General features: G+C 39.3%; 1 protein-coding gene across 4 annotated transcripts in view; it reads right to left on the reverse strand.

Annotated features, from left to right (window-relative positions):
• Nucleotides 1–15,403, reverse strand: part of slc4a5 (solute carrier family 4 member 5) — a 47,610-nt gene continuing 32,207 nt past the window's right edge. For 2 of the 4 annotated variants that reach the window (XM_031899267.1, XM_031899269.1), the window contains 11 exons: nucleotides 14,865–14,926; nucleotides 13,197–13,397; nucleotides 11,301–11,414; nucleotides 9,710–9,871; nucleotides 8,609–8,787; nucleotides 7,254–7,326; nucleotides 4,905–4,973; nucleotides 3,710–3,883; nucleotides 1,800–1,955; nucleotides 1,182–1,249; nucleotides 1–278 (listed from right to left, as the gene is read on the reverse strand). In XM_031899267.1, the coding sequence (XP_031755127.1) occupies nucleotides 113–278; nucleotides 1,182–1,249; nucleotides 1,800–1,955; nucleotides 3,710–3,883; nucleotides 4,905–4,973; nucleotides 7,254–7,326; nucleotides 8,609–8,787; nucleotides 9,710–9,871; nucleotides 11,301–11,414; nucleotides 13,197–13,397; nucleotides 14,865–14,926 (1,424 nt within the window). In that variant the 3' untranslated portion in view covers nucleotides 1–112. Of the gene's footprint in view, nucleotides 279–1,181; nucleotides 1,250–1,799; nucleotides 1,956–3,709; nucleotides 3,884–4,904; nucleotides 4,974–7,253; nucleotides 7,327–8,608; nucleotides 8,788–9,709; nucleotides 9,872–11,300; nucleotides 11,415–12,176; nucleotides 12,291–13,196; nucleotides 13,398–14,864; nucleotides 14,927–15,403 lie in introns of all 4 variants that reach the window. The other 2 variants (XM_012959452.3, XM_031899268.1) reach the window with 2 other exon arrangements.

Here is a 15,403-nt window from a genome sequence, read left to right on the forward strand (position 1 = left end):
TTCTGAACCCAAAAACTATAGCTTTAATGTTTTAGTGGTGACTTATATTGCCAGAAGACAGAAGAATTTCATTCCAGGCAGATGGTATTACTTGACACAAGGTCCTTGGGGGTTACAAAGTAGTTTCACTGCCTCTGTCTTTGGGGTTTCGGTCAACGTCTGAGTCCTCGTACTCTGATTCCATTTCGATTTTCACTTGAGGGACGGTGTTTATTGCATTTTTAGGAAAGCCAATGGCAGGAGAAGGAGGGCAGGAGATCTTCAGGTGAAGGGTAATACTGCGAAAGAGAATGTAAAGAGGTTGCAGCTCTATTCCATACAGAACATACACAATGAGCGGCATTATTATTTATTCATGCATCCAGTGCTCACCTTTCATTTCAAGTGCAAGAAAATTGCCCAGATATGTAAACTGACTATAGCTAAATCTGAATTTAAAGATGTCCAAGATGGAAACAACTTTTTTGTAGGCACAACAACATTTACCTGATTAGGGTAACTGTAATTAGTTTGTATGATCAATTGATCATTTATAAATTTTCAAAATCAACTCTTGAGTTTCAATAAGAATAAATTATCTTTTCATTTATTTATAAATAAATGAATATCTACATGTATTTGTTGGGTATATGTTGCACACAGGGGTTTTGTGAAGATAAGTAAGCCTTTTATCTTAAAACTCCACTAAAATTACTCTGTACAACCCCCAGAATAACCTTTCCCAATATGCACATTTATTTTGTTTCTCTATTACAAGAAACTGAACCGCAGCTCTTTTACTGACTTCCTTCTCTAGTGTGAAGCTCTGCTGCTTTTTCTTTTTGAGTCTCTCTCTGACTATGAAGACCTTTAAAAAGGTGCCTTCCGGGCAATTAAAAAAAAACAGTAGCCCTTTGAGGTCATCATAGTCAGAGATAGAAGTGCACAGAAAGCAAAAGGGGGTGGAGCTTCATGCTAGGTGTACTAGAGAAACTAAATAGATGTGCATGCAATGAGAAAGGTATGTTTTTCTGGGGTCTGTACAGAGTAATTTTAGTGATTTAAAAAAAAAAAAAAAAAGGTTTAGCTATTTTATTAAAGCTGTTGCATGGGAACCATAATTCAAAGAACCAGAGGGAAACACAATTTGGAAAATGCTGTTTTAGTATACATAATTGTAGAAGAGTATTAAAAATACCCACCTGCGATCCACATCTGATCCGCTGGGAGAGGTGTCTCCATGCAAACCCCCTGAGCGGCCACCTTTGTCCTATATTTGTAAAAAAAGATATATGTGTCTGTTTAATGACAGAAATGCTGATGTATCACCCATTTTAGATTTCAAGTGCAGTGATCCCTTGGGCCATAGTAGACTTCAACGGTTTTAGGGGTGTCCACAGTCAGCAGAAGGCCCTGAGCAGAAGTTCCTAAGGCAGAAGTTACTAAAACATTCCTACACCATTTGCTTGATAATCTGTATGCCAGGCTTGATAGCCACTAATGCAGTGATCCCCAACCAGTGACTTTTGAGCAATATGTTGCCCACCAGGTGCAATTTTTTAAATGTCTGACTTAAAAGCAACTTTTGGAGATACAGTTTTAATCCAAGCAGAGTCTCCTGCAGGCCAGCAGTCCACATGGGGCTACAAAATAGCCAATCGCAGCCCTTATTTGGCATTCCCAAAGAACTTTTTTCATGCTTGTGTGGCTCCACCAACAACCTTTACATCTGAGTATGGCTCAGATCTTTTGCAAACTTTACAAGTACAAATATTTTGTAGTTGAAGCTAGGAAAACTACCTGCTTGGTGCTGACATTACCTCGTCACTATCAGAGTCGTCTTTCCCTTTTTTCTTCTTGCACTTGTCCTCTTGCTTTTTCTTCTCCTTCTCAGGCAGGATATCATCCAGCCAAGCAAGATCATGCTGACTAAAAACCCAGTCAAGCATTTTTCTCACCATCATCAAGCCGAGGATCTAAGAAGAGAACAAGATGGCAATCACCAGCTGATTTATCAGAACCTATGGCACAGCGCCCTTGTCATCATGTTGGTTAAGTGTACTCTAAGGGGCTGATTTACTAAGACACGATTTCGAATCCGAATTGGAAAAATTCCGATTGGAAACGAACATTTTGCGACTTTTTCGTATTTTTTTGCGATTTTTTCAACGTCTTTACGATTTTTGCGTAAAAACGCGAGTTTTTCGGCGTCTTTACGATTTTTGCGTAAAAACTCGAGTTTTTCGGCGTCTTTACGAAAGTTGCGCAAAGTCGCGATTTTTTTCGTAGCGTTAACACTTGCGCGCTAAGTCGCGCCTTTTTCGTAGCGTTAAAACTTAAAAGGCGCGACGTTTCGCGTAAGTTTTAACGCTATGAAAAAATCGCGACTTTGCGCAACTTTCGTAATGGCTACGAAAAACTCGCGTTTTTACGCAAAAATCGTAAAGACGCCGAAAAACCCGCGTTTTTACGCAAAAATCGTAAAGACGCCGAAAAAAATCGCAAAATTACCGATCATTACGAAAAAAACGCAATCGGACACATTCGGCCCGTTCGTGGGTTAGTAAATGTGCCCCTAAGAGTAAACCATAACGTTTCTCTGGTCAGTTCTTAGCAGAGTAGCATCACGCTAGGGCTCATTTATGACTGCAAGCTCAGTTTCTCTGCAGTTTGTTGCACGTAAAACACCATTTATTAAAGGTATCTGCACCACCATGTGCCCTTTGCACTTCTGTGTTCCAAATCGATCACAATTGTGCCTATTGACACAGGGGAACCCTGGAGCATTCCCTTAGTGCTCTGTATCAATAGGTGCAGTGCGCTCAGAGGCGTTTGTGATGCCGCCCCCCTTACCCCGCCCTGCTCAGAAAATCAGCACTGGAGGTGGCGCTGTATCTCTAGTGCTCTCTGCACTAGAAGAGCTCAAATTCTGGTTAAAAAAATTGAATTTTTGCAAGGAGAGGCTCCAGGAAAACTGCAGGGTGCTGTGACCTGAGGCGAGATTCTCAATGCACCTCATGGCAGCAGGGCCGCCTGAGTGCACTTGTGTTTAAAGAATTGTGCCCACACGTCACTTTCACACCATAAATGATGCCAAACAGACATGGAAAACATTTAGTGCAATGGTACGTTGTATGTTGAAGTGCACTCAGTTGTGTTAATTTGGATACATTGGCCAAGTTGCATTAGGCACAGCTCCCCCTGGTAAGCACAATGGCACTGGAATTCTAGGAAAAACACTTAATTATAGGAAAAATTCATGACTACCGCATTGAAATTGCTGTTTGCTCACTGCACTTAGCATGGTAAATGAACCTGGATTATTTTACTAAGGATATTTCCTTTTCAGCTGTAGCCAGATGACTGAAATGGCCAGCAGGTGACACTATTGTATTAATTTAAAAATGAATATCTTAAAATCTAGAAAAAAAAGTAATATCAATTACATTTACATTCATTTGTTTTGAGGGTCTACATGTTCTTTAAGTAGATATATGGGGGAGATAAGAAAGGTTAGCTGAACCACAACAAAAAGAATTCTCTTTCGGTCAGGCCTAGACTGGCAATCTGTGGATTTTGGCAAATGCCAAAGGGGCTGCTGTAAGATGCCATAGTCACTATTTATTGTCCTGTTGTGGGGCTGTTTGGACCTCTGTGTGCGTGGGGACTATTTTGATTCTCAGTCTTGACCTGCTTTCAGTCAAAACATTATATGGTATTTTGTCCTCACCATGACTGGGAAAATAATAGCAGCAACTGTCGACTTGAGGATCCATAGGACAGCAAGGCAGATAATTTGGACCAAAGTGAACAGATGGACTTTGCGTAAGGGGACGTGCCGGAGATATGCATAGTCAGGCTGATGCTTTGCTGGCATCATGAAGAGCTTACAGCGATCCCAGAACTGAGGAAGGATAAAACAATGTCAGCACTGGCAACTTGCCACACCAGTGGTTGCCTAGTTTGTCAAGTCAAACAACTGCATTCTGCAACTCCATTTGTCTCCTAGCCTATCAACATTTTTCCCATTCAACATTTGTATGACTAATTCTCAAAAAGGTTGTATACATGACACAATTATAGCCACAGCCACTTTTTATAAAACATTATTTGAAAGTTGTCAGTGGAAGCAGAAAATGACAGGAAAGTGGTCTGTGAATAACTGCAAATACAAGATTTTTATACAACATGAGAAAAATTATCTTGGGTTTCTAATGTTTTTCCTAACCAGAAGAAAATCAGCCCAACTCCCTTTCTTTCACCTGACAACTTCCTCGAGTAGATCACGTGGAGAACTGGCCCACAGGTCAGTTGAACAGCACATTTTCCCCTTCGAATCTAGAGAAACTAGGCCAAGACGTATTTGTAGTATAAGGCAATACTACTTGACCTGATGCTTTGTTGTACTGCCCCCCAGCTACCCAGTCACCAACACTCTATCCTGTGAACTGTCAGCAATGGCCTGACACTCATTGATTGCTCACTCATTGCCAGTCTTCACTTCCCGTTCCCTCTCCCTCCCATTGTGCCCCTATCTTTGCTCCAGGGACAGATGCCCCGCCTACTCCTTTTGCTGGCCCTGCAAATAGACATACTTCTCAAATCCCTTCCTTGTGGCCTTTAGGCTGAGCCCTAAGCCACTATTCCAGTATCCCCCTCCCAGGGGAACTGGACCCACTACCCTAAGAGATTTTTCCAGATTTCTAGATTTTTTTAGAATGTGAATTACCAAATTCAGAATGTGGGGTAACGAAAGCAACTCCGCTTATGGGTGCAATTAAATTAAAGGGCACTTTTCCCCCTAAAAGCTAAATACCAAACACAGTAGGATTGGGAAAGTATTTATTTTAAATCCTTGCCATATAGGTAACCTTGATGCTTTATACCATTATGCTACAATGCAATGCTACTATGCGAATTGTTACCTGGATTCCACTGAGTGAAGCCACTCCCATATAGAGAAACACACCATAGAGCACCGGCATTGGGATATACTAGAAGAGAAGAAGCACAGTCATACACATACTATAAGAAATGAGGCTGCAGGAGTTTGTGGCTAATGTTTATAGTAGTTTGAGAAAACTAAAAGGGTAGCTCACCTTTACACACTTATTTTTTTCAAGTAGCTCATACTGTCTATTTTTTTTTTAAAATGATCGTTATTCTAAAAATGAATTCATTTTTCTCAAAAGCAAACTTGACCCATAGTTAAAAATCCCTGACCCTTAGACCAAAGCCAGGCCAAAGAGAATGGCACCCAAGGCAAATCCACTGCCCCCCTTTTCCCCACTGCCCACTTGCCACCTCTGCTCAGCAGCTCACCCTGTCACCCTAGGCACATGGCTCTGTTGCCTTTAGTTCCAGCCCTGCCTCAGGCGATAATCACTTGCTAACAGCAGCCAAGATATCACAAAATATACTAGAATTATACTATAAGCCTGTAACAATGGTTCTCAACAGAGTTTAGTAAAACTTCGAATCTGGAAGCTCAGTAGGTGCCAATAACTAAAATGTAAGATTGCTGTTCTGAGCACTAGTTTTCATAAGCAGTTTTACACTACTTGTTTAATGACTGTGAAACAACCACATCACCTGCTGTTCATTTCACAGATTGGATAAAACTGGTAGAAAATGTAGTAAATGAAAAAAGGAACATCATTTAAAGAATTGTTATGGAGCCGAGAAGAGGCATCTGGTGTTGCTCTGGTCAGATCTAAGCACAACAAGACAAGGCTTTTTTATTTTTCATTAACTTAATTTTCTCCTGGGGGTGCCAAATAAGGGCTGTTATTGGCTGTTTGGTAGCCCCTATATGGACTGGCAGCTTATAGGAGGCTCTGTTTGGCAGGACACCTGTTTTTATGCAACCAAAACTTGCCTCCAAGCCAAAAATTAGAAAATAAGCACCTGCTTTAAGGCCCGTGGGAGCAACATCCAAGGAGCTGGAGAGCAACATGTTGCTTACAAGCCACTGGTTGGGGATCACTGCTTTAGAGGTTTTGGATTTTTAAGGCTGGTTTTTGTGTGGCAATTAAAAAAATATAAGCTGCAGTTGCTGCACGCGGACTTTTTCAGTTCGGATTTCTTTTGTAAATGTTGGACATTTGTGAAAATTAGTTTAGTCTAATTTTTACAAATAAAAATATTATAATAGAGTTTTGCCCCTAAGTGTTTAAGAGACTGAACTGGATGTCAGGAAAAGATTGACTTCTGCAACTGTATAAGTAACCACAGGGTGGTGCAACAGACTCAAGTACTGCCGCAGAACTGCAGCTGTGGGTCTGTCCTTACTGCAGGAAACATTTCTACTGCTATAGAATGAGTGGAGTGAATGCTGATACAACCATGAACACAACAAAATGACGATATATAGAGATAGGAAGATAGATAGATAGATGACAGATAGACATTTTACCATATACTTATTGTATATGGTTGCATATACAATATGCAACCATATACAATAGACACCTTACATAGTTACATAGTTACATAGTTAAGTTGGGTTGAAAAAAGACCGAAGTCCATCAAGTTCAACCCTTCCAAATGAACCCCCAGCAAACATAAACCTATACCGACCTATCTATACACTCACATACATAAACTATATATACCAACATCAATACTAACTGTACATTTAAATATCACAATAGCCTTGGATACTATGCTTGTTCAAGAACTCATCCAGGCCCCTCTTAAAGGCATTAACAGAATCTGCCATTACAACATCACTAGGAAGGGCATTCCACCTTTGCCTTGCCCTCTAGTGCTTCCTTGTACTTACTCATGCTGGCATGTCTGAACTGTTGTCTACAGGGGTTAGAATTCTAATGCATGCTGGATAAACTATGTGGCCCACAGAAATATCTTAGACTGCATGTAGATACTGTATAATCAAAGTGCAAGGTGCTATTATCTAGTTTAGGCTGAGCCCTGGTCATTGTATGGAACATTAGCATTTTAAGTTTTGTACTTGAGCCTCTTCCACCCATTCTTTCCTCCATGCTGCACTGCAGCAGTGACACTAAGATCTCTTGTAAATACATAGCCATATCCGTCCCGCTGCAGGGGAACTAGACCCATATGAACATGCCCCCTGCTGATTTTATATTTACTTTACTGGCTGTTATTGTGTCAGAGCCTTTGAATGGTAATTATTTCCAATATATCTTCATTGGCTGCCAGCTGTTATTTGTAGCTTGGTCACTGTGCATTACCAGTACCTGCCCCATAAAATTTGCAACAAAAAACAACTGAAAAATGAGGTACAGTACCTTCAGCACAGGAGCCAGGAAAACAGAGATTCCAGTTAAAATGAACACTACAATTCCTGTTACCCTTTGCTCCCTAATGAGAAATAAAAGTATTGTTTAAGAAAGGCAATGAAAGTAACATGCATGGTTAATGTTTATTCTGGTATAATGTTCTAAAATATATATATATATGTTCTATCTATCTATCTATATCTATCTATCTATCTATCTATCTATCTATCTATATCTATCTATCTATCTATATCTATCTATCTATCTATCTATCTATCTATCTATCTATCTATCTATCTATCTCTATCTATCTATCTATCTATCTATCTATCTATCTATCTATCTATATCTATCTATATATCTATCTATCTCTATCTATCTATCTATCTATCTATCTATCTATCTATCTATCTATCTATATCTATCTATCTATCTATCTATCTATCTATCTATCTATCTATCTATATCTATCTATCTATCTATCTATCTATCTATCTATCTATCTATCTATCTATCTATCTATATCTATCTATCTATCTATCTATCTCTCTCTCTATCTCTATCTATCTATCTATCTATCTCTCTATCTCTCTCTCTCTCTCTCTATCTATCTATCTATCCATATCGATATATGTGATATTTATCTATATTTCTATATACATATCTATATATGTGCTATCTATCTATTATCTATCTATCTATCAATCATCTATCTATCTATCTTTCTTTCTATCAATCAATCTATCTATCCATATCAATATATGTGCTATCTATCTATCATCTTTTTTCCCTCCATCTCTTTCTCTCTCTCCCCCTCTTTCTCTCCATATCTATCTATCTATCTATCTATCTATCTATCTATCTATCTCTCTCTCTCTCTCTCTCTCTCTCTCTCTATCTATCTATCTATCCATATCGATATATGTGATATTTATCTATATTTCTATATACATATCTATATATGTGCTATCTATCTATTATCTATCTATCTATCTATCTATCAATCATCTATCTATCTATCTATCTTTCTTTCTATCAATCAATCTATCTATCCATATCAATATATGTGCTATCTATCTATCATCTTTTTTCCCTCCATCTCTTTCTCTCTCTCCCCCTCTTTCTCTCCATATCTATCTATCTATCTATCTATCTATCTATCTATCTATCTCTCTCTCTCTCTCTCTCTCTCTCTGTCTGTCTATCTATCTATCTGTACCAAGAAGAGAATACACCGGTCTACTGTCCAACTAAAAGCTTTGGATAAAGAAAATGTACAGGTACTGTCTAACTACAAGCTTTTTATAAAAGGAATGTACAGGTACAGTGCAAGATTGTTAGCTGCCTTTAATACAGTTACCTACCTTACTCCTAGAAACTGTGGCTGTTCTCCAGGGGCACTGGTCTCTGTCTCCATCTTCAAGCTGTCAATGTGGGCAATAGAAATAACAGTGGCTGCCACGTACCAGGGCAGTCCCATAAAGGAGCAGACGGCCATTAATACCCCCACCCAGAAGAGATCCAGGTGGTACCCACAACCTTTCTGCAACACAAAAGTGATTGCCAAGTAACTAGAGCGTTTATTCCCTTCTGTTCTCTGGGTCTGACTCTTAAAGGACAAACCTTTAAAATGTAAAAAAACATGTAACATCATTGTAATTAACTTTAACCAGACGACTTTCAACACTGTTTTTGTAGTCAAAGACCAGCGTGCAGAGATTATAAATAGACAGACAAATAATGTTTTTATGTTAAATATTAAAACCAAGTACAGAAGAACAGGAACAGCACCTCTTGTCTTTGTAGATGAAAATGCCTTTATTGCAAAGTTTTTTGGGGCAAACAACAACAGCGGCTGTACCTGGATGTGCCGATGGAAAGTGGCCATTGGGGAACCTGCACTACTTCTAACTAATCACAAGGCTTGGTGCTGACTACTACTCTCCTAAATATTAAAACCAATAAAAATGTTGATGATACATATACCCCTTTAGATCAAAGTACCCAATGGATACCAGTGCACCTTCAAGGAAACGGAAGTGTACTTGACCCCAGAAAAAGCATTGTAATTAAAGGAATAGTGACCATTATTTTCTACCTAATGTGCCCCCCTCCTCCCCCCAGCTTACCCCTTACTTACCTGTGTTGTTCTCCAGTGCGGCCTGAAACTGAACAGCTTCCTGAGTGACAGCGCACTTGGGGGTTTGCGATAATGTTCTCATAGGCTGGGGCGATGTTAATATTAGTCCTCCAGCCTATCAGAATGTTGAATAGCAGCACTAGGGTTTATGTAGGCCTGTTAAAACCTGGAATGTGTTACTGTCCCTTTAATGGATATTGCAAAGTTGCTTAGAATTGCACTTTTTTTTTTATTTTGTAAAAATAGTTTTTGGAGCCCCTTGACTATAAATGGATCACAGTGAGTTTCATGAATGTACTGCCAATAGACCTTAAGGATAACACACCTTTAGCTTGTTCTCTTTTCTATTGACGATGACAGCAGTAATCTGCTCATCCATGAAGATCAGAATGGTCACCAGCAGAGCAGGAAGTGCACTGGCCAAGTAAATCCACCAAGGGTTCTTGCCAAAGGGAAATACAAACCAACCTCTGTCAGGCCGTGTGGGCTGGAAGGGGAGAAGAAGATGATTAGTTGCAGTAGCTGCATATCAGTGTGGCACCATATCTAGCACAGATGTGGTTCTAGAACTATGATGAGTCAGGAACCCTTGTGGTTCTTGGCACTGCTACTACTAAGATATTTGACATTCAATCAAAATTTTATGCATTGCTTGTTAGCAAACACTGACTTGCCCAGTAAAAGTGCTACTCTGCTTGGTACTGAATTGAATAAACTGAAGTATAGTATAACCAATAGGGATGGGGAAAAAAAAATAATATTGCAAGCCTGTACATGATAAAACAGTGCAACAATGCTGGCTTTTGGTCAGTTATAATCTAATCAAAGCTTTAATATCATTTGTATCAACAGAATAACTATAACATAATATTCTAATAATAATGATAATGGCATTTGACAAGTTTCCTGGATCTTCACAGATACTGTGACACCTAATATCTTCTGTATGTCATAACATCCTAAGCCTCCTCACTTGTTCCTTTCTCTTATCTTCCTGAAACCCATTTTCCTTCACATACGCACACAACAGTCAGAAGGTTTGGGGTTGATTTGGGGGGCCATTTTATTGAGTGCAACCTTCCTACTCAGCTCAGTTACAGCTTCTGGCAGTCAGGCAGCATTGCAAGTGCTGAGCAGTGAATGAATGGGTGATGGAGGCCTGGAGGGCTGGCAATATCACAAGGACACCATGTTCTCTCTGTAAATGTACTTAAAGGAATACAGTCATGAGAAAACACTTTTTTTCCCAATATGTATCAGTTAATAGAGCTTCTCCACCAGAATCCTGCATTGGAATCTGTATTTTAAAGCCATATTCTTCATTTCCCAGGGCACCACAGCTATGTGACCTGTGCTCTGATAAATTTCAGTCACACTTTACTGCTGCGCTGCAAATTGAAGTGATATCCCCCTCTTCCAGCAGCCAATCAGCAGAACAATGGGAAGGGAGCAAGACAGCAGCTCCCAGTAGGTATCAGAATAGCACTCAATAGTAAGAAATCCAAGTCCGGCTTGGGACTCCTCCAGTTACATGGGAGTAGAAGAAACAATAGGTTACCTGAAAGCAGTTCTAATGTGTAGCGCTGGCTCCTCTGAAAGCTCAGACTCAGGCACAATGCACTGAGATGGCGCCTACACACCAATATTACAGCTAAAAAAATACATTTATTGGTTGAAGAATACAATTTTAAATGGTAGAGTGAATTATTTGCAATGTAAACAGTGTAATTTAGAAATAAAAAGTTCACCATAAAAATCAGTAGATTTTTATCAGTAGAACATGCTTAAATGATGCAACCATTACTGTGTAGAACCTTAAAAACATTATCATAATTCTATTAGTACTTAAATATTAGGTCTAGCATGAAAGCTAGAAGTGTTAAATTAAGCACCATGCATGCACTTTTTCCCTTTACCTTAAACTCAGTAGGCACTTGCAGTTTGGGAGTATCTAATCCACAGAGACTGTCAAGACCAACAAATATTAGAATGGACATGAAGATTGAGAAGTCACTAATAAGTTTACGTAGCTAAGAAGGCAGCGTGGGAAAGAGAGAAGGGAAACAAGAGTAGTTAGAAGTTGCCAAAATGTCTTCATAAACTGATTATGACAGATTTGGACATATTCATTTAAGAAAGCTTTCCATAGTTCTTTAGAGAACTTACCTTTTCAGTGATCAGAAACTGATGTGTCGTTTGAGGCTAACCCAGACAGGTCCCTTATACATAACAATAACATTATCGACTAGTTATCCCAAACCCTCAGCTAGTCAATATGCATATTGTTACATAGTCAAGATATGGATATATTAGGAAGTTGGTGAAAATGCCTATTGCTTCCACTGCTTATTAAAGGATAAGTAAACTGATTTTACTTACTGATTACTTACTGATTGTAGAATTGCTCAGAGAGCTTTCCTAAGCACTTTTGCAATTTACATTTATTTTTTAGTTTCAGATAAACATAATGATTTTTTTTATCATTTTTATGTCCTTAATCAGAGCAACATCTGAACACTTCTCTGTTTTCCTTCTGAGAGTGTGTCTCTGTGACTGTACAGTAAGAGAAACCGACCAGCAGGCAGTGCTGTTGTTACAAAATTCCTTATATTGGCAGTTAATAAAAAATTATAGCTCTGAAATTGAAATAAAAATGCTTAGAAAAGCAGCCTGAGCAATTTTACATTCAAAATGTTAAAGGTTTACTTTTCCTTTAAAGTCACCAGTGAAATATAATACTTTAATAAGGGACAGACATAGGAACAAGGGAGGGAAGATTTAGCGGAGCCAACCTTGATTTCACTAGGAACATGCAACTTTGGTGTCTCCAACTCAAAAAATGCATCAACCCCGCAGAAGACAAGGATTGTGAAGACAATGGCAAAATCAGCCACCAGGGTACGCAGCTGGGGAAACAGGGAAGATATTTAGGTAAACAGGATGGTTGCTTTGAGAGACAACAGTGTTTATTTACACGAAATGTATCTTCAGAGGTTGGGTAAGAAAAAGGCAATGCGTAAGAAACAGAAAACATAATAAATATCCATATATTACTATTAGAAGTACACTTAGGGCATATTTATTATAGTGTGTAAGCCAATATCATCGGTGATGTTGCCCATAGCAACCAATCAGCAATTAGATTTGAATGGTCACCTACAAGTTATAAAACAAAAGCCAAGAGCTAATTGGTTGCTATGGGCACCATCACCTGTGATGTCGGCTTACACACTATAATAAATATGCCCCTCAATGTTGTATTTACTACATTAAGTACAGTTTATAAAACATTAACTTAGCCATTTAATAAAGGGTGCTTCATTTGATACAAAGCTAGTAGCCCATAATAACCCGTGTTTGTGCTAGACCTGCACACACTTTGTGCCTTTCTTTATATTACACTAAAAGTATCAATAAGTTTCCAGCAAGGCCTAGGTAGGGTTGCCACTTGCCGGTAAAATACCGGCCAGGACCAGGACCAGTATTCCAAATTTACCAGCAATGTACTTGTCGGTAAAGTTGTAATACCTTGTCAATCTGCCCCCTGACCTGCCTCCAATCCATTCCTTTTTGCTCCTAAACGAACCAAATTCCATATTGTATAAGTCCTTGCCAACCTGTCTCCGCCCCTTTGACATCACAACTCCTCCTGTGACATCATCACTCCTTCCATTTAGATAATTGCCCTCCCACTCATGGCCCTACCCTCACCCTGCTGGTATAGGTTTTATAAAAAGGTGGCAACCATAGACATAGGGCTCACTTTTCCTACCCTTATCATAATTAACCCCCTTGGGCATAAATATCCTTACCTTGGTTGGGAAGTAGCGGCTAAACTTAAATTTCTTCAGTGATAAGGTCATGGAATAAGTTCCAAAGAACAAGATGAAGGACATGAGGGCAAGGTCTGGCACATATTTGCACGAGTTTCCTACTAGGCTGCCACCGTATTTCAGACATTCCTTCATACTCAGCTGGGTCCAGTCCAGAGCTGTAGCATTAATACCATTGTACTTGGAATTCACATAGGGAAAATAACACACAAAGATATTTAGAACCGTACATCTTTTTATGGTGCCATTTGCACAATTATTCTCCTACTTGCTTTCCTACTCTACAGGCGATATATGTAGGGGACTGGTAAGTTATGTCCCTTACTGGCAGTCCCTTAGTTATTTAGACACCTATAGTGGGTCCTCAATATAGAAGGTGTGATGTTGCTGCACCGAGTTAACAGACTCAAGACTGAGCAGAACTTTCTATACATGTACTGAGTCCCTTTCCTGGGTCAAAGCATGATCCTTGTAATTCTTTAGTTTGGCCACAAGCCAGTTTGCTATAATATAAAAGGCTTAGCAGTCTTGTGTTCAAGGTCCATTTTGTTACATCTCCACCCCAGCAGGCAGGTGGACAGAAGCTGGGTTTAAGAGTAGGCCCAGACAGGTCAGGTTATGTTCTGTTACAGGTCACACTAGGGGGCACATTTACTAACCCACGAACGGGCCGAATGCGCCCGATTGCTTTTTTTCGTAATGATCGCGACTTTTTCATTACTAATACGATTTGTGCGAAAAAACGCGAGTTTTTCGTAGCCATTCCGAAAGTTGCGCAAAATCTGGCGATTTTTCGTAGCGTTAAAACTTGCGCAAAAAGTTGCTTTTTTTCCGTAGCGTTAAAACTTGCGCGAAACGTCGCACCTTTTAAGTTTTAACGCTACGAAAAAGGCGCAACTTTTCGCGCAAGTTTTAACGCTACGAAAAAATCGCCAGATTTTGCGCAACTTTCGGAATGGCTGCGAAAAACTCGCGTTTTTCCGCGCAAATCGTATTGGTAACGAAAAAGTCGTAAAGACGCCGAAAAAATCGAAAAAAATACGAAAAAGTCGCAAAATGTTCGTTTTCAAATCAGAATTTTTCCAATTCGGTTCAGATTCGTGTCTTAGTAAATGTGCCCCTTAGTGTGACAGATAGTTAAGGCTAGCTAGCATAGGGCCGGCTCCTATGAGGATAATAGAGGGATTAAGATCCTGCTGTTGCCAGAAGTAGGGTCCCAGTGTACAGACTCAAAAATTAGATAGAGAATTGCCTGAGTTTCACTTGGAAAAGGCCTAACCTGATATCTGAGAGGAACCCATTGTTGCCCTGCAGAGATAAAGTTGTATGACCAAGTATTGTGAGTATATGTCTGACCTGTATTATGCCTGAATCCTGCATTGTTACTTGTTTATACTCCTATGTGTATCAAGAACCACTTCCTTGTGAGTTACATTTGCACAAAACCCTGGCCTCCAACAGGCTAACTCCTGAGAGAAATGCATTCTGGGTAAAGTTTGGGTTATCCTGTGGTAGTACAAGTACAAATTTACCATAAGCTTACATAAATATACCAGATGCTTCATATAAATATCAGATGCTTAATGAAAGTAGCAACTTGGCAGCAATAATGAGAGCATGCAATGAGAGCGACTGTCCATAACTTACCAGAGACATGTTAGAGTTGTTTGGTGCAAAAGGAGCTGAAGCATTGAATAAAGTTGTGTTCACTATAAAGGAAAAATACACTTTCAGTGTGTAAGTGGTGATTATATTTATCATGTCATTCTTATTGCTTTAAAAGGAATCTCCTATTCAAGTGACTGATAACATTGATGTATGGGGTACCTTTCATTCATCTTACTGTGGAAAGACATGAACTATGACTTAGTTCTATTCTAAAGGGGTAACAATTCATTTTCTATTTTCTATGATGTATAAATGGGAACATACAAAGAAGGAAGGCCTTTAGAGAGCAGCCCCAATACAAAGCAGTGTTAGTGCCTAAAGTAATGAAAAGGCTAGACCAAATATACAGAATTTCACAACCACTAGTCACACACACACCTGCTTTCTATATTCTGATCTTAGAAGGCCAATCAAACTTAATTTCTGATTGGTTGCTATTGGTAGCCTCACACAACCTTAAACCCTTTATCCCCACACTAACACAATGTCTAATGGACAACAATATGAATAGGCAATAT

Source organism: Xenopus tropicalis, chromosome 3 (genome assembly GCF_000004195.4).
Source record: "Xenopus tropicalis strain Nigerian chromosome 3, UCB_Xtro_10.0, whole genome shotgun sequence".
NCBI classification, from domain to species: domain Eukaryota; kingdom Metazoa; phylum Chordata; class Amphibia; order Anura; family Pipidae; genus Xenopus; species Xenopus tropicalis.